The sequence below is a fragment of the Idiotropiscis lumnitzeri genome, chromosome 5 (genome assembly GCF_059441095.1).
Source record: "Idiotropiscis lumnitzeri isolate Australia: NSW breed Sydney's pygmy pipehorse chromosome 5, RoL_Ilum_1.0, whole genome shotgun sequence".
NCBI classification, from domain to species: Eukaryota; Metazoa; Chordata; class Actinopteri; order Syngnathiformes; family Syngnathidae; genus Idiotropiscis; species Idiotropiscis lumnitzeri.
Window position 1 is genome coordinate 6,615,620 of NC_142395.1, and position 14,217 is coordinate 6,629,836.

At 40.3% G+C, this 14,217-nt stretch overlaps 1 protein-coding gene across 6 annotated transcripts in view; it reads left to right on the forward strand.

Moving 5' to 3' along the window:
- Nucleotides 1–14,217, forward strand: part of herc1 (HECT and RLD domain containing E3 ubiquitin protein ligase family member 1) — a 69,440-nt gene that overhangs the window by 1,227 nt on the left and 53,996 nt on the right. For all 6 annotated transcript variants that reach the window (XM_088295635.1, XM_088295636.1, XM_088295637.1 and 3 more), the window contains exons 2-12: nucleotides 6,218–7,194; nucleotides 7,698–7,793; nucleotides 8,027–8,221; nucleotides 9,263–9,574; nucleotides 9,962–10,058; nucleotides 10,476–10,619; nucleotides 10,945–11,072; nucleotides 12,036–12,180; nucleotides 12,522–12,693; nucleotides 12,897–13,031; nucleotides 13,299–13,464. In XM_088295635.1, the coding sequence (XP_088151761.1) occupies nucleotides 6,244–7,194; nucleotides 7,698–7,793; nucleotides 8,027–8,221; nucleotides 9,263–9,574; nucleotides 9,962–10,058; nucleotides 10,476–10,619; nucleotides 10,945–11,072; nucleotides 12,036–12,180; nucleotides 12,522–12,693; nucleotides 12,897–13,031; nucleotides 13,299–13,464 (2,541 nt within the window). In that variant the 5' untranslated portion in view covers nucleotides 6,218–6,243. The remainder of the gene's footprint in view (nucleotides 1–6,217; nucleotides 7,195–7,697; nucleotides 7,794–8,026; nucleotides 8,222–9,262; nucleotides 9,575–9,961; nucleotides 10,059–10,475; nucleotides 10,620–10,944; nucleotides 11,073–12,035; nucleotides 12,181–12,521; nucleotides 12,694–12,896; nucleotides 13,032–13,298; nucleotides 13,465–14,217) is intronic.

The following is a 14,217-nucleotide window of genomic DNA, read 5'->3' on the forward strand; positions in this document are numbered from 1 at the left end:
TATTTACAGTTGTGTATAATTTTCTTTTTAAAAGCATTACTCTACGGTCGTGCTGTTGGGAATTGTACTTCTCTGTGCTCGACTCTTTGTTTGCAGAACTCCTGGGCATGAAAATAGTGCATGCATCAATGTACGCATTGTGATTGCTTGGGAATTAATAGGTTGTGAAAGACTGCTTTTCAATTTGATTCATCGTATTCTTTCACAATGTCAAATAGGTCTAGTGTGCATGGAATTACAAAATGACTGAGTCTGATCTATAAACATATCAATTGGAATCTTAGCAGTGTAATGAATGCAACAAAGAATGTTATCAGGTAACTCTGGCTGTGAGTGATTATAATACTTGTATATAAATTTTAAATAAGAATCAGTAATAAATTAGAAGCGTCGTAACAAGAACATGTATTGGCAAAAAAATGTCATATGAAAAGACCATTGAGTTTGGGGCCAAACTAAACTTATTCACATTAAATGTACATTTCACTAAACTAAATAAAGTGCATACTATTCAACTCGCTAGTTCTTTACTTCTTGTTGTAAGGTCATACCAGTGTAGAGATAGTGGTCCAGCAAATATTAACACAATTGAAGTAATGTGGTTCTTGTCTTCTCTGGCTTGCGAGTCAAAACTCCCTCTATTTGTATTGCATCAACTTGTAGGGTTGCATTCAAGGAATGCTATCAATTCCTATGTTGTAAGGAGCAGATTAATGTGCCAAAGTGGAAGTACGTGTGGCTGCGGGTTTTAGCCGATGTTATATTGTTTGTTCTTCACAGAGTAGTAGAGAATTGGCAGTGCACACCATTTTTCATTCTTTAGTTTTCAGTTTAGAACGCTGTTCATCAGGCAGCAACAAGCAATTTGGGTCATACTTATTGTGGCGAATGTATTTATGTACTTCGGCTCTCAGGGTAGAAAATTGGTATTTGTCACGAACCAAATGCTTTGAATATGGAAATATCAGGGAATTGATCTGGGTTTAGGCGGGCTCATGTCAGACTCGGCCGGTTTCGATTTTGTGTCTTGAATCTTGAATGTTTGCCCTCTGCTTGTGAGAGTTTTTGTCAGGTACTCTGGCTTCTTCCCACAGTTTCAAAAAACGTGCATATTTGTAAATTCATTGAACAATCTCAATGACCTATATAGGTGTGAGTTCTATTGGTTGTATGGACAATTTTTTGTTCAGTTGTGTTAGTGTAGAACATCATTTATCCATCCATGCATCTTTTATAGTACTGGTCCTCATTCAGGTTGTGAGAGCTGCATCCTATCCCAGCTGATTTTGGGTGAAAGTCAAGAGTACACCCTGGATTGGTTGCTTGCCAATCAAAGGGCACACAAATAGTGGCTACACGAAGTCTACATATCCCCCGACTCTGTTCAAATGCAAGTTTCTTGTGAAATAAAGGAATTAAATCAAGCTAAATAATTTCAAAACTATTTCTGCCATTAATGTGACCTGTAACTTGTACAACTCAATTAATCCACCCCAAATATAGTTCAGTGGTTCTAATAAACTTTTTTGGGAGTTACATCTTGCTGCACAAGCCATGGTCTTCAGTGAGAGTCCACACAATCAGACATATTTTTACTGTGTGTCAGGCATTAGATGGATACCAAAGAATTTCCAAGCCATTAAGTATACCATGGAACTCAGTGAAGACAATGCACACAATATGGTGCAATAATAACATTACCCAGAACTGGACATCACCCCAAATTTGTAAAGATGAGAAGGGTGCTGTTCAATGACGCCGACAGCAACATTAAATGAGGTGCAGAAATTTCAGGCATGTCTTGGCTGTTTTGACCCAAATCAACATAAGAATGGCAACACTAAGAGAAGAATAAAATTTTGGAATGGCCCAGCCAGAGTCAAGAACACTCCAAATGAACATCCGTTGAGTGGTCTAGACTGACGGACAGTAGTTACCCTCGCAATCGTAACATATTTGAGGTGTTTTTGCAAAGGAAAGTGGGCATATATTGCCACATCAAGATGTGCTACACTGATAGACTCCAACAACAACTAAGTGCTTGCCATTCTGAAAAAGGAAATAGTTAATATGCTCGATCAAGCTTTGGTAGTATAGAACATACACTCCCATCCAGAATCATTAGAGCAGTGAAGCAAATGTCTTTTGCCAAAACATTTGCATTTGACATAAAAATGTAAACATCAGAACAGAGTGTAAAATGACAGCTTTTATTATATGCCTGGAAATTATTATTATTTACAGGTATCAACATTTCAGGGTTTCCCCCAGAAAACTTTCTAAGCCGTGTGAACGTGAAGCCAACTGGCTTCATAATAGATAATTTAATTTTCGTCAGTGTACTGTATTTCTATTATTTAATGGTAGGCCTGTCATAATAAATAAAAAAAATATTCACCCAGAAACTATTATGATAAACTATCATATCATGTGTTTTATTGTTTGTTTAAATGCCACTGATTTGCTGATGATGTTACAACAACAATAATTAGTGAATCAGGGTTCGCGGTTAACCACTTCCCGATTGCCCGGGGCAAGTGAAATTTGGCCACGGGCAAGGTAAAATTATGGGCAACTTACTTTTTTAAAGCAGCCAAATATCTTTAATTCCGACGAAAACTGTGGCGTGATCTGTTTGTGTGCACTGTATGGTGATGGTTTAACCCAGACACCCCCTTATGTTGTGGTATGGTCCATTGGCCTTATCGGGGGCAATGGGCGGGCGCTACGGGGATCAGTTAGTTCAGTGAATGTCGAGTTAAAGTGGACGTCAATAAATCCCGCAGTATTGGAACTCGCTGTAGTTGCATTCTCATTTGAAGTTTGAAAAACACAACAAAAACCTACGATATTTCGGCCGAAAATTGACAGCCGGAAGTTTTCTTACCTTCTGCGCATGTTTACAAGTGGCGACGAGTTCGTTCAAATCCGAACATTTCGGATTCCTCTGACATGACTAAAATAGCTAGAATATTTTTAAGTAGACAATTCAGTTGCGAGTAAGGAAGGGAGTAATATTTGATTATTGGCTGTTAATTCATTCGCTCCATGATGTGACCTGACATAGTGTCAGTGACTGTGTTCTGTTTATGCTATGAAACTTATGGAGGCAGCACCACAGGCACTGGTCTTAAAGGAATACACAAATTTCCCACACTCATAATTTACTCATGTGATTCCTCAATTAATACGCTCTCCTGGATTTAAAATTGATATTCTGGATTGCTGTAATATCATTTTCCCAATTTAACATGCAGATTTGTTAATTATTAAAACTACAATTAACATTTTCAATAACTGCACAGGATGATACATGCTGTTGTGAGTAGGGTTTCATGGTTGATGATGAAAACAAGATTAATTTATGTTTATCAGATTATATGTTTATTTACATTTGTGGCGCACATTTTACAACCATAAACGTTTTATTCTTAGAGAAAAAAAATTGTCACTTGCCCAAGTCGGGCAAGTAATTTGGCCACTCGGGCAAGGCAAATTTTAGTGGCACTTGCCCTATGGGTAAGCAGTTTTTAAAGTTAACCGCGAACCCTGGTGAATGTGCATCCTTTCAAAGTGCAAGTTACCTTTCAATTCTTAACTATATGGACAATTTGCATTGAAATAAAGGACAAACAAATATCTTCAATAAGTAAAAAGTAAATTAAATAAAGACTTGGGCTCTTAATTGTATTATAATAATTAGAAAATAATTATAACAACATTCAACAAATATTAGCACAACACATACACCACATACAGTGGCAAAGTAAAAGTTTTTGTTTTATTTCCTTCCTTTCCTCCGTTTTGCAAAAATGTATCTTAATTTTCCCATTTTTTAAAAGTCTGTCAGGAACATTATAGCAGGACTATATGTGGGAATGTTGTAACGTGTAAATATTTAATATTTATGCTTCAAAGAATAAATCACTTACTGAATTATTTACTTAGAAGTGACCTTTCAACAATGCACATTGCACCCATACTTTGTAAATGCGCTTGCACACATTTTAAAAGAAGTGCAGGAACCTCATTTCAGTGCTAATAGTCATTTTCATGTGAAGACATTTTCAAGGACAAAAATAAAAAGCAATGTTTAAAAATATCACTCACCATAACTGCCCTTTAACGAGCCATGGTTGTTTGTATTCCAACAAGTATTAATTATGACACTATGGCCATAGTGTCATCGTGTTTGTTATCTATCCATCTAGTCACACCATGGTCGCAAGTGTGCCCTAAAGTTGTCAATAGTTGTAGTCTGCGCATTAAGGTACATCATCATGTGATGATGAAACTTCACTTTAGCCTCAAGTACAGTTGCACTGAAACATGCATGGGGGTTCAGAGCATGTAGCCCGGTTTTTTGTGATTAATAAAATGCATCAGTCCTCAACTACTCGTAGTTGTTGTTTGTGGTAGTTTGTGTGTTATGGATCTGACGTTGGAGGTAGAGAGCAGCGAAGTTTGAGTGGTTAACATTTACCTGAGCCTAGCCAGAGCCCATCTGGGCAGCCCCGCCTTTGTTTACATTGCCTCCACCGACTATGGCGCCTGACAGACCCGACAATGATCCAGGTCCTGCTATCTCGTCCGGGATGCTGTGAAAGTCCACTCATGAAAATGTTTACCCCAAGCTTCAATATTTATAATAGATGTTGTTTTTTTTTAAGTTGAGGAGACTTTGGCTGGTTGTACTGTACATGTACAACCTCTAATTCTTTTCAGTCGCCTCATTATGAAATTTGGGTGTCTGCGGATCCTAATTGGGCGTACCGCAGAGTGACTTAACCTGGCAGGGAGCAAGAAATGTATGGCGGCCTGCTCGGCTTATAAAGCATCGGGGAGAACCCTGCATTTGGACCTGATGCACAACTTTAAAGTTAGCATTATTTGTAATGAAACAAAAAACGTTTTAGATGAGCAAAATAATTGGAACTGATATAGATGAACTGGTGAGGACTTAATATACTGTAATTAGTTGCATATCCACTGCTTGCAATAATTGTATCGAGCTGGTGACCCTTTGTTAACATTTGCAGTATTAATTTGTGAAACCACTCCCCCCCAATTTTACAGTAGCCTCCTTCAATTCTTGCTAATTTTTTCAGTCTGCTTTTGAAAAGAAAAATTCATCCACTTATCAATGGGTTCTAAGTCTGAATATTAACTTGACCCGTCAAAAGCCTTCCATTTCTTGTGCCCTTTCTTGTTTTGACCGTGTGTCATAGATCAGTCTTGTTGCATGACTAAGACTCTCCCAATCAGTTTGGATGTACTTTTGTCATCTAAGTGACCTTCTGTAAGAGCTTCAAGTTGACTTTTGAGGTCACTGTAAGAGCTTTTGGTTGACTTCAGAAGTCATTTTGCTGCTGCCATCATGTTGTTAATAAGTGAAGGTTAGTGAGCTGTCCCAGAAGAAGCCAAGCAAGCCTAAGCCATGTCGTTACATCCACAGATGAGCTTGTATGTTTTGGGTGGTGAATGCTTGATATCTTCTGCAAACAGTACCGTGTGAGACCTTCACTCCTGACCTCTGGAGTTTTTGTTGTTGATGTCAGCAATTGCTGTTTTCGGGTCTTGTGTTTTGGGTCTTTTAATAAAAGCAACATTTTAGGAGCTTAATCTAAAAGTAAATGTTTGTCTTCATTCACTGTTTTTTTTTCCCTTCATGGTCTATTTGTTGAACGCCTTGCACAGTAATCGTGTGCTATCTTTCTTCGGGGCAAATGGTTGTACTGGCTGCAGTAGCCTTGATTTATTACAAACATGATTATTCAAATGATTCATTTTTTATTTACAGACCAATTTACTTCTTTGTAACATCATAATTTCCTTACATAAAGAAACAATGCATTGGAGTTGACTCTTTACTTGCTATACACTGTTGGAATACATATAAGAAGAAAAGAAAACATTTAAATAAACAATTTAAAAAGAACGCTCAAATTTTGAACTCCAATATTCTACCTACAGTATGAGACATTGTAAAATGAGTATGATTTTAGAGAAAGAGAGAGAGCGAGAGTGAGAGAGAGCGCACGCCTGCTACCTTTGTGAGCAGAGGATAATGGTTGGAATACAGTATATAATCTTTTATTTACGATCATGCCAATTTTGTAATCATTGAGTGGAATAATCATCATTAAATTTCAATTAATTGCACAGCCTTACACTTTCTGCACTAACCTATTGCATTATTTGTTATTCATATTTCCAGGACTGATGGCTCCAGAGTGACATGCCATGGCGTTAATGATCCCGCCAGTAAAACTCAAATGGTTGGAGCACCTAAACAGCTCATGGATCACAGAGGACAGCGAGTCGATAGCCACCCGAGAGGGTGTTTCTGTCCTGTACTCAAAGCTTTTGGCCAACAAAGAGGTGGTGCTGCTCCCCCAGCAGGTGCTATGTCTAAAGGGTCCCCAGCTGCCGGACTTTGAGCGCGAGTCCCTCTCTAGTGATGAACAGGAGCACTACTTGGACGCTCTCCTGGGCAGCCAATTGGCTTTGGCCAAGATGGTCTGTTCAGACTCTCCGTTTGCTGCTGCCCTGCGCAAACGTGTATTGGTCCTTCAACGTATATTTTATGCACTTTCCAACAAATATCATGACAAGGGAAAGGTGAAGCAGCAGCAGCACTCTCCAGAGAACAACTCGGGCTCAAGTGATCTGCACTGTGTCAGTGAGCGGCCCCGCTCTAGCACCGATGCACTCATTGAGATGGGTGTTCGCACAGGCCTCAGCCTTCTCTTTGCGCTGCTGCGACAGAGCTGGATGATGCCCCCTCCACCAAGCCCCTGTGGGGGAGCTGGTGGTAACTTAAACTTGTGTAATGATGTCATTCGTACGGCCATTGATGTCGTTAGTTCCCTGCCACCCCTTTCTCTGGCCAATGAGAGTAAGATTCCTCCAATGGGCCTGGACTGTCTGGCCCAGGTCACAACTTTTCTTAAGGGAGTTACAATGCCAAACTCTGGTGCAGATATTTTAGGCCGAAGGCTCGCCTCAGAGTTATTGCTTGGACTCGCCTCCCAGAGAGGTTCCCTTCGCTACTTGCTCGAATGGATTGAGATGGCACTGGCAGCATCAGCTGTGGTTAGTACTATGGAACATTGTAAGGAGCTGCAGAGCCAAGAGGGTCTCATTGGCTATGATTGTTTCATGAACATCCTGATGCAGATGAGACGCTCATTGGTAAGTAAATAAATTGGGAAAACAAATGTTTTGTTACTTTAGTGTGTGGTAAATTCTCTACTGATTAGGAATAACGTGGGAAGTTTGCAATTAGAAAATAAAATATTTTTTGGGCAAATTTGTTCCAACAATCATTAGGACTTGACAGTAGTATTTGATTAATTTGATCTGTGGAAATCAGGTCTTCTGTCTTGTTTATTTATTTTTTTTAACCTAGGTGTGGTGGTTTCTTGTATACCAAATTTGAGGCACACGATCAACCTAGAGACTGACGATTTTTTTCCCCCAGTATTCATTCAGGACTGTCAAGTAGTAATGACTGTTTTGACAAATTTGAAATCATTATTTATTAATTTATTTATTCATTCATAATGAAGACTCCTACTCTAAGGTACGATATTTGACGAGAACCACAATTGAGGTGCCTCATTTCCTCTGATTAGAACTGGAAAATATAGCATTGTGTTTGTTAGCATGCTAAGATTGTTCATCTGATCTTTCAGGGCTCTTCAGCAGATCGCAGTCAATGGAGGGAGCCTACGCGGAACCCTGATGGGCTTTGCTCATTGTATGAGGCAGCACTCTGTCTTTTTGAAGAAGTAAGGCAATGTGGACAATGTTTGTGTTTATTTTGTCCATCACTGTGATTATGTACGGGTCTCTTTCTCTCTCTCTCTCTCTTCTCTCTCTCCCTTTCTCTCTCGCTCTCGCTCTCGCTCTCGCTCTTTCTCTCTCCCTCTCTCTCACGTATATAAATGAAATATATTGTATTGTGTTATATAAATGAATAAATAATAAACTGCCTACACTTAATTGTATGTTTTTCTTCCAGGTATGTCGAATGGCATCCGACTACTCTCGCACCTGTGTCAGTCCAGACAGCATCCAGACGGGTGAAGCACCTGTAGTATCCGAAACCTGTGAGGTTTATGTGTGGGGAAGTAACAGCAGCCATCAACTCGTGGAGGGTACACAGGAGAAAATCCTGCAACCTAAGTTGGCCCCCAGCTTCGCTGACGCACAGACGGTAGGACAACATATTGGCTCTGGTGCACTTTGTACAGTGGTACCTTGACTTATGCACTGAATGCTGGTGCGGCGTTAAATTCAGTACGTGGCCATGTCTACCTCTTCTGTAGTTCTCCCGCTCACTGCAGATCCAGCTGTCGCAAGGGCTCTTTGTCTCTCTTTGGCAGGGTTACGTTCCAAAAATACGTTGCAAAAACTTGCTTGCTTCGCTATAATGCAGTGTTCCCTTTTGTTCAGTGACTGGTGGCTGTGTTGCGGTCGTAGGAATGAAACTCTGTCCACCTGTACTGTGAATCCAAGAGTTTGTTTCTTCAGAAGAAATAACTACTCTGTACAAACAAGACACACATCCAACCCTGCTTGCAAGAGCTCAGCGGATGCTGCAGATTTTTGAATAGCACAATCACTTGCACGTTTAACTTCTTTAGAGCCTCACATAGGGCTAATTTACAGCAAAAAAATAGATAACTAAATACAGCGCATGGAATTCATGACACTTAGGTTGTGTGAAAGGTATCAAAATTTAGTATTCCCTGTGCATGCAGGGACTATGAACGGAAGCATAGTAGTTCTACCTTAATTGCTTTCCTTCTTTCCTCCTCCCACTTCACTGACGTGGAATATCTGAAACTGGAATTACTCACATGGCTCTATGGTGGCCAACTGGTTAGCACAATGGCCTCACAGTGAGAGACAGCATCGGGCCTGGGTTCGATCCCGGCTCCGGCCATCCTGTGTGGAGTTTGCATGTTCTCACCGTGCTTGCGTGGGTTTCCTCCGGGTACTCCGGTTTCCTCCCACATTCCAAAAAAAACATGCATGGCAGGCCGATGGAACACTCTAAATTGCCCCTAGGTATGAGTGTGAGCGCGGATGGTTGTTCGTCTCTGTGTGCCCTGCAATTGGCTGGCAACCAGTTCAGGGTGTCCCCCGCCTACTGCCCGAAGATAGCTGGGATAAGCTCCAGCACAGTTTGAAACGGATTCTTTTATATTCATGGTAAATATATTGTCCTAAACAAATTCCCTTCCTTTCACAGATTGAAGCAGGCCAGTACTGCACTTTTGTAATCTCTTCTGATGGCTCTGTGCGGGCTTGTGGGAAGGGAAGCTATGGCCGTCTCGGCCTCGGGGACTCCAACAACCAATCCACGCTAAAGAAGCTGACCTTTGAACCCCACCGTGCCATCAAGAAGGTGTCTTCGTCTAAGGGGTCGGACGGGCACACATTGGCCTTCACTACAGAAGGGGAAGTGTTCAGTTGGGGTGATGGTGACTATGGCAAGCTGGGTCACGGGAACAGTTCGACACAGAAATACCCTAAACTTATACAAGGGCCGCTCCAAGGAAAGGTAGGTCTTTAGCCAGTTTACTTTCAGTGACAAATTATATGTTATGATTCCCATCCTGTGTCCATGGTCAGCTCCTGGATCCATGCGCTAATTCAAATGTGATTACTTAGTTCAAGTAGATGCTTAATTTCAGATTACATTTCGTGTTGCTTTTAGTTGCATTCTGCTATTGCTCCAGGGGCGGAGTTAAATGGTCTTAAGGGGTGGCCACCCCTCACTGAGGTCCTGCGTCACCCTGGCCACCCAATTGAAACTGAAAATTCTGCCTACAGATCAAAATCGTTCCTATGGCATAAAATAAAGAAAAGGAAAACATCTTGTTTAATGACCATCATTGATAAAAATACTGTATTTTAAGCTTTTTTTTTTTTTTTTTATATATATCAGGTGGTGGTATGTGTATCTGCTGGCTACAGACACAGTGCTGCAGTCAGTGAGGATGGAGAGCTGTATACATGGGGGGAAGGTGATTTTGGAAGATTGGGTGAGTCATTATTTTCTCCTTGTGGCTGGTTAAAAGGAGATAACAAAGAACTAGCTTAAGACTGACCCGCCGTTGTTTAACCACTGGCTATCAATTACGAATGAAATACTGGATATGGACCGTCTCATATATAGACTGAAACTGAAGGAAGATCTCTTCTGGAAGAATTGGGACAAATGGCTGACATTCAGGGAAAGACTTTAAGGACATTAATAAGCGGGAATTAACACAGGCTTTATTTATTTATCTATTTATTTTTATTATTTATTTATTTATTTGCTGTTGCTTCATTTATTTTTCTTTAGTTTTTTCTATAGTTATATGGTTGTAGAAATGTGTAATAAACAAAAATTAAAAAAATATTTATAAAATATTCCTTGCATATCTAGTCTGTCATGGTATCTTTTTGAAATTCAGGTCACGGCGACAGCAACAGCCGAAACATTCCCACCTTGGTCAAAGACATCAGCAATGTGGGAGAAGTGTCATGTGGCAGCTCTCATACTATTGCACTATCGAAGGATGGCCGTACTGTTTGGTCGTTTGGAGGAGGAGACAATGGTGTGTAAACATTTACGCACAATTGTCAACAATCCCTTTTGATGTGGCATATCTTTATTATTAATCTTAAAACTGCCGCAAGATGATACTAAGGTGCATGAATAATTGTTTATGTGTACTGAAAATAGAAATCTTTTTAGTCTGGTTTCATATGTGCATAATCAAACAATATTTGTCAGTATGAACATCATCTGTATTGCAATCATTTATTATATATCATTTAAAGTTAGTTTCAAACAATAGCTTTGTGGCTGATTACAATCGTAAGCTCACTCAGAATGAATTCCCTAAAAAGTACACTAAAATCCAAATGGTTGTTTGACAGGGAAACTTGGTCATGGTGATACTAATCGTGTTTACAAACCCAAAGTGGTGGAAGCCCTACAAGGGATGTTCATCAGAAAAGTGTGCGCTGGAAGCCAGTCGTCTCTTGCCTTAACTTCAACTGGACAGGTAAGTTCTTGAGCAAACTAGCCTGAGCTTACTTAATTTTTTGTTTCCCCACTTTAATGTTTAAGACCATCAACCAAGTCTAAATGTCAGCCAAAGATAATACAAGTAAACATGTCTATGTATGCAGATTTGATTTATAAAAGCCTGTATCTTACTGTGCGGCGAAGATCTGCATGCACACGCATGTAGCGAATGTTTATTTTTTATTTTATTTATTTTTTTGCCGGCGAAGGTTCTGTCGCAAAGTCGTTTGCAAACAGATTTATGCAGACTATTTCGTGCCGCCACCAAATTGTGCGTATGCTCCAAATTTTTCTTCACAGGGCCAGGTTGCTTCAAATTGTTTATTTAATAAATAAAATCCCCTTTTAAACATTGATTTGTATCTTTACTTGGGTCATCTTTGTTATTTACAATACAATACAACTTTATTTGAATTGCACATTTCACAACTGCTGCAGCTATGAGAAAGCGCTTAACATAGAAAGTTCATTTGTTTGATGATCTTAAAGAGGAAGTCAAATTTCCCCATTGTGGGACTATTATCTTTATCTTTACCCAAAAATGACATATCAGTTGATCAGGGCTTAGATAACGACCAATCGTGGCTCGACATCAGAAAACAGGTGAGCTGTGATTGACCGTTCCCTGTGCCCCAAGCAACTGTGATGTCATTTTCAGTCAACAGAAGTGACAAAGTGGCCGACCCCTGAGACGGCAAAAAATGGGTGGATTTTGCTGCTTAACTCAAATTCCACAAACACAATATTGAGCTGAATGCCTTGTTGAGACTGATGAAGCCGCATAGAGCATTTTATTGCAAAGCGTTTTTTGAGGTTGACTTCCCCTTTGAATAAGTGCAAGATACGATGCAAAAAAGTAAGAATTTGAGAAGTGGATAAATATGTTTCACTCAACTATAAGTTATCAGCCCATGTTCCTTTCTTGTCAATGTGATTTTAGGCGTATGCGTGGGGTTGTGGCGCTTGCCTGGGTTGTGGGTCTTCTGAGGCAACAGCCCTCAGACCTAAACTTATTGAGGAGCTGGCTACAACCAGGGTGGTGGACATCTCCATAGGGGACAGCCACTGTTTGGCCCTGTCGCATGGTATGGTACTTCTTGTTCTTCTATTTTTTTAAAATGCTTGTTAATGGTATGTAAACAGCAGTCACTAGACTAAATGCAAATAGAAATCTGCAGACATTCTTATTTAATAAATATTGTTAGTCACCGTCACTGTATTTATATTTGAATTTCCAGATAAAGGTTTATTTTTTCTTTCAGAAACATGAGTCTGTAAATGTATGACATTTCTGCAATTTGGATTCAATGCAAAATCCTCAGAAAAGGCCATATTAAGAATGCTATGAAATGAACTCATTTTAGGACAGTACCTTTTCTAGAAATTAAACTTTGCCTCTGCTCTTCATCCCAACTAACGTCTTTAGACAATGAAGTGTATGCATGGGGAAACAACTCCATGGGCCAGTGTGGGCAGGGAAACTCCACAGGACCAATCACAAAGCCGAAAAAGATCGTAGGCTTGGATGGGGTGACTGTACAGCAGATTTCAGCGGGGACCTCCCATAGTCTGGCCTGGACAGCCCTTCCCAGAGACAGGTCGGCTATGAATTTATGGACTGACTTTGCTGTTATTAAGTGTTTATTGCACAATACCTCCGGTCTGTACTTCTTTAATTGAATAGTACAGCATATGCTGAAGCTTCTGACCTGTCAGTATGTGGTTCATGGGACAAGGCCCCCTTTGGGGCTTCATTTGCATGTGCTGACTCTTGCCACAAAAAAAAATTTTTCCACTCCAGGCAAGTGGTAGCCTGGCACAGACCCTATTGTGTTGACCTTGAGGAAAGCACCTTCTCCCACTTGCGCTCCTTCCTTGACCACTATTGTGATGGTATCAACAGTGAAGTTCCTCCCCTTCCCTTCCCTTCATCTAGGTAAGTATGACTCACCTCACAAAGCAATAGTGTTATGATGACAATACGCTAGGAAGGCTACCTTTATTGACTTTTTTTGCTTGAGGTTGCCTCCTGCCTTACGCAAGCTTTCTTTTTTTTACAAATAAGGCGCATGGCTCGAACATGCTCGAGTTTACAGTTATATTTAGTGTACTGTGACTTGCAGCCATATAAAAGAAATTGATTAATGGACAGAACAGATTTTTCATAGTATGACCCTCCTCTGAAAAATTCATCTATTTTCAGGGAGCATCATAACTTTCTCAAGCTGTGCCTTCGGCTTTTATCCAATCATCTGGCTCTGGCACTTGCCGGGGGAGTCGCTACTAGTATCTTAGGTCGGCAAGCCAGGCCACTGAGGAATCTGCTCTTCAGACTGATGGACTCTTCTGTGCCAGATGAGATTCAGGAGGTAATTCACGATCAAAACATAACTTGTATAGCAGAGACCAAAGTGTCTGTATACAATAATGGGACCCATGACGTCCAACGTAGGTCAAGTGTAATTGAAAATTATGTTCCACACGAGCGCATATCAGAGGTCAACTATATACCAGTACTTGTAAATGTCAGTAAATATCAATCAGTTTTCCCATTTTTTTAACCCTCCTGTTATGTTCTGGGTCAAATTGACCCATTTTAAAGTTTGAAGATCTAGGAACAATGCTTAAAAGTATTTTATCAGTATGAAACTTCTACTGCGTGCCTTATTTAGCGTAATCAACATATAAAAGGAAATTGGTTCATCTCACATATTTGCAACCACCCCCTACATGTTTATATCACATAGATACTGTTCGGGTCAATTTGACCCAGTAGTCAAACTTAAGGTAAAGGGGTGTCAGAAATGTCAGACTATTTCTTTCTTTCCCCAATCAAACCCACACAGATAGACACGCACGCACGCACACGCACGGACACGCACACGCTCACACACACCCAGGTGCAGGTGTTTTGACGGGAACCATTTATGTTCTCCACCAACATTCAGTGGACACTCAACAGGGGAGTGGTATGGGAGTCCCAGCAACATGACATACACTATCAGGCAGACCTTTACCAAATGAGCAGCAGAAGCAAAAGGATGACAGTCCAAGAGGCTCTGGAAGTCACGTTTGATCATGACATTTAAATAGAGGAGGATGTGTCTGAAGATAAAGATATC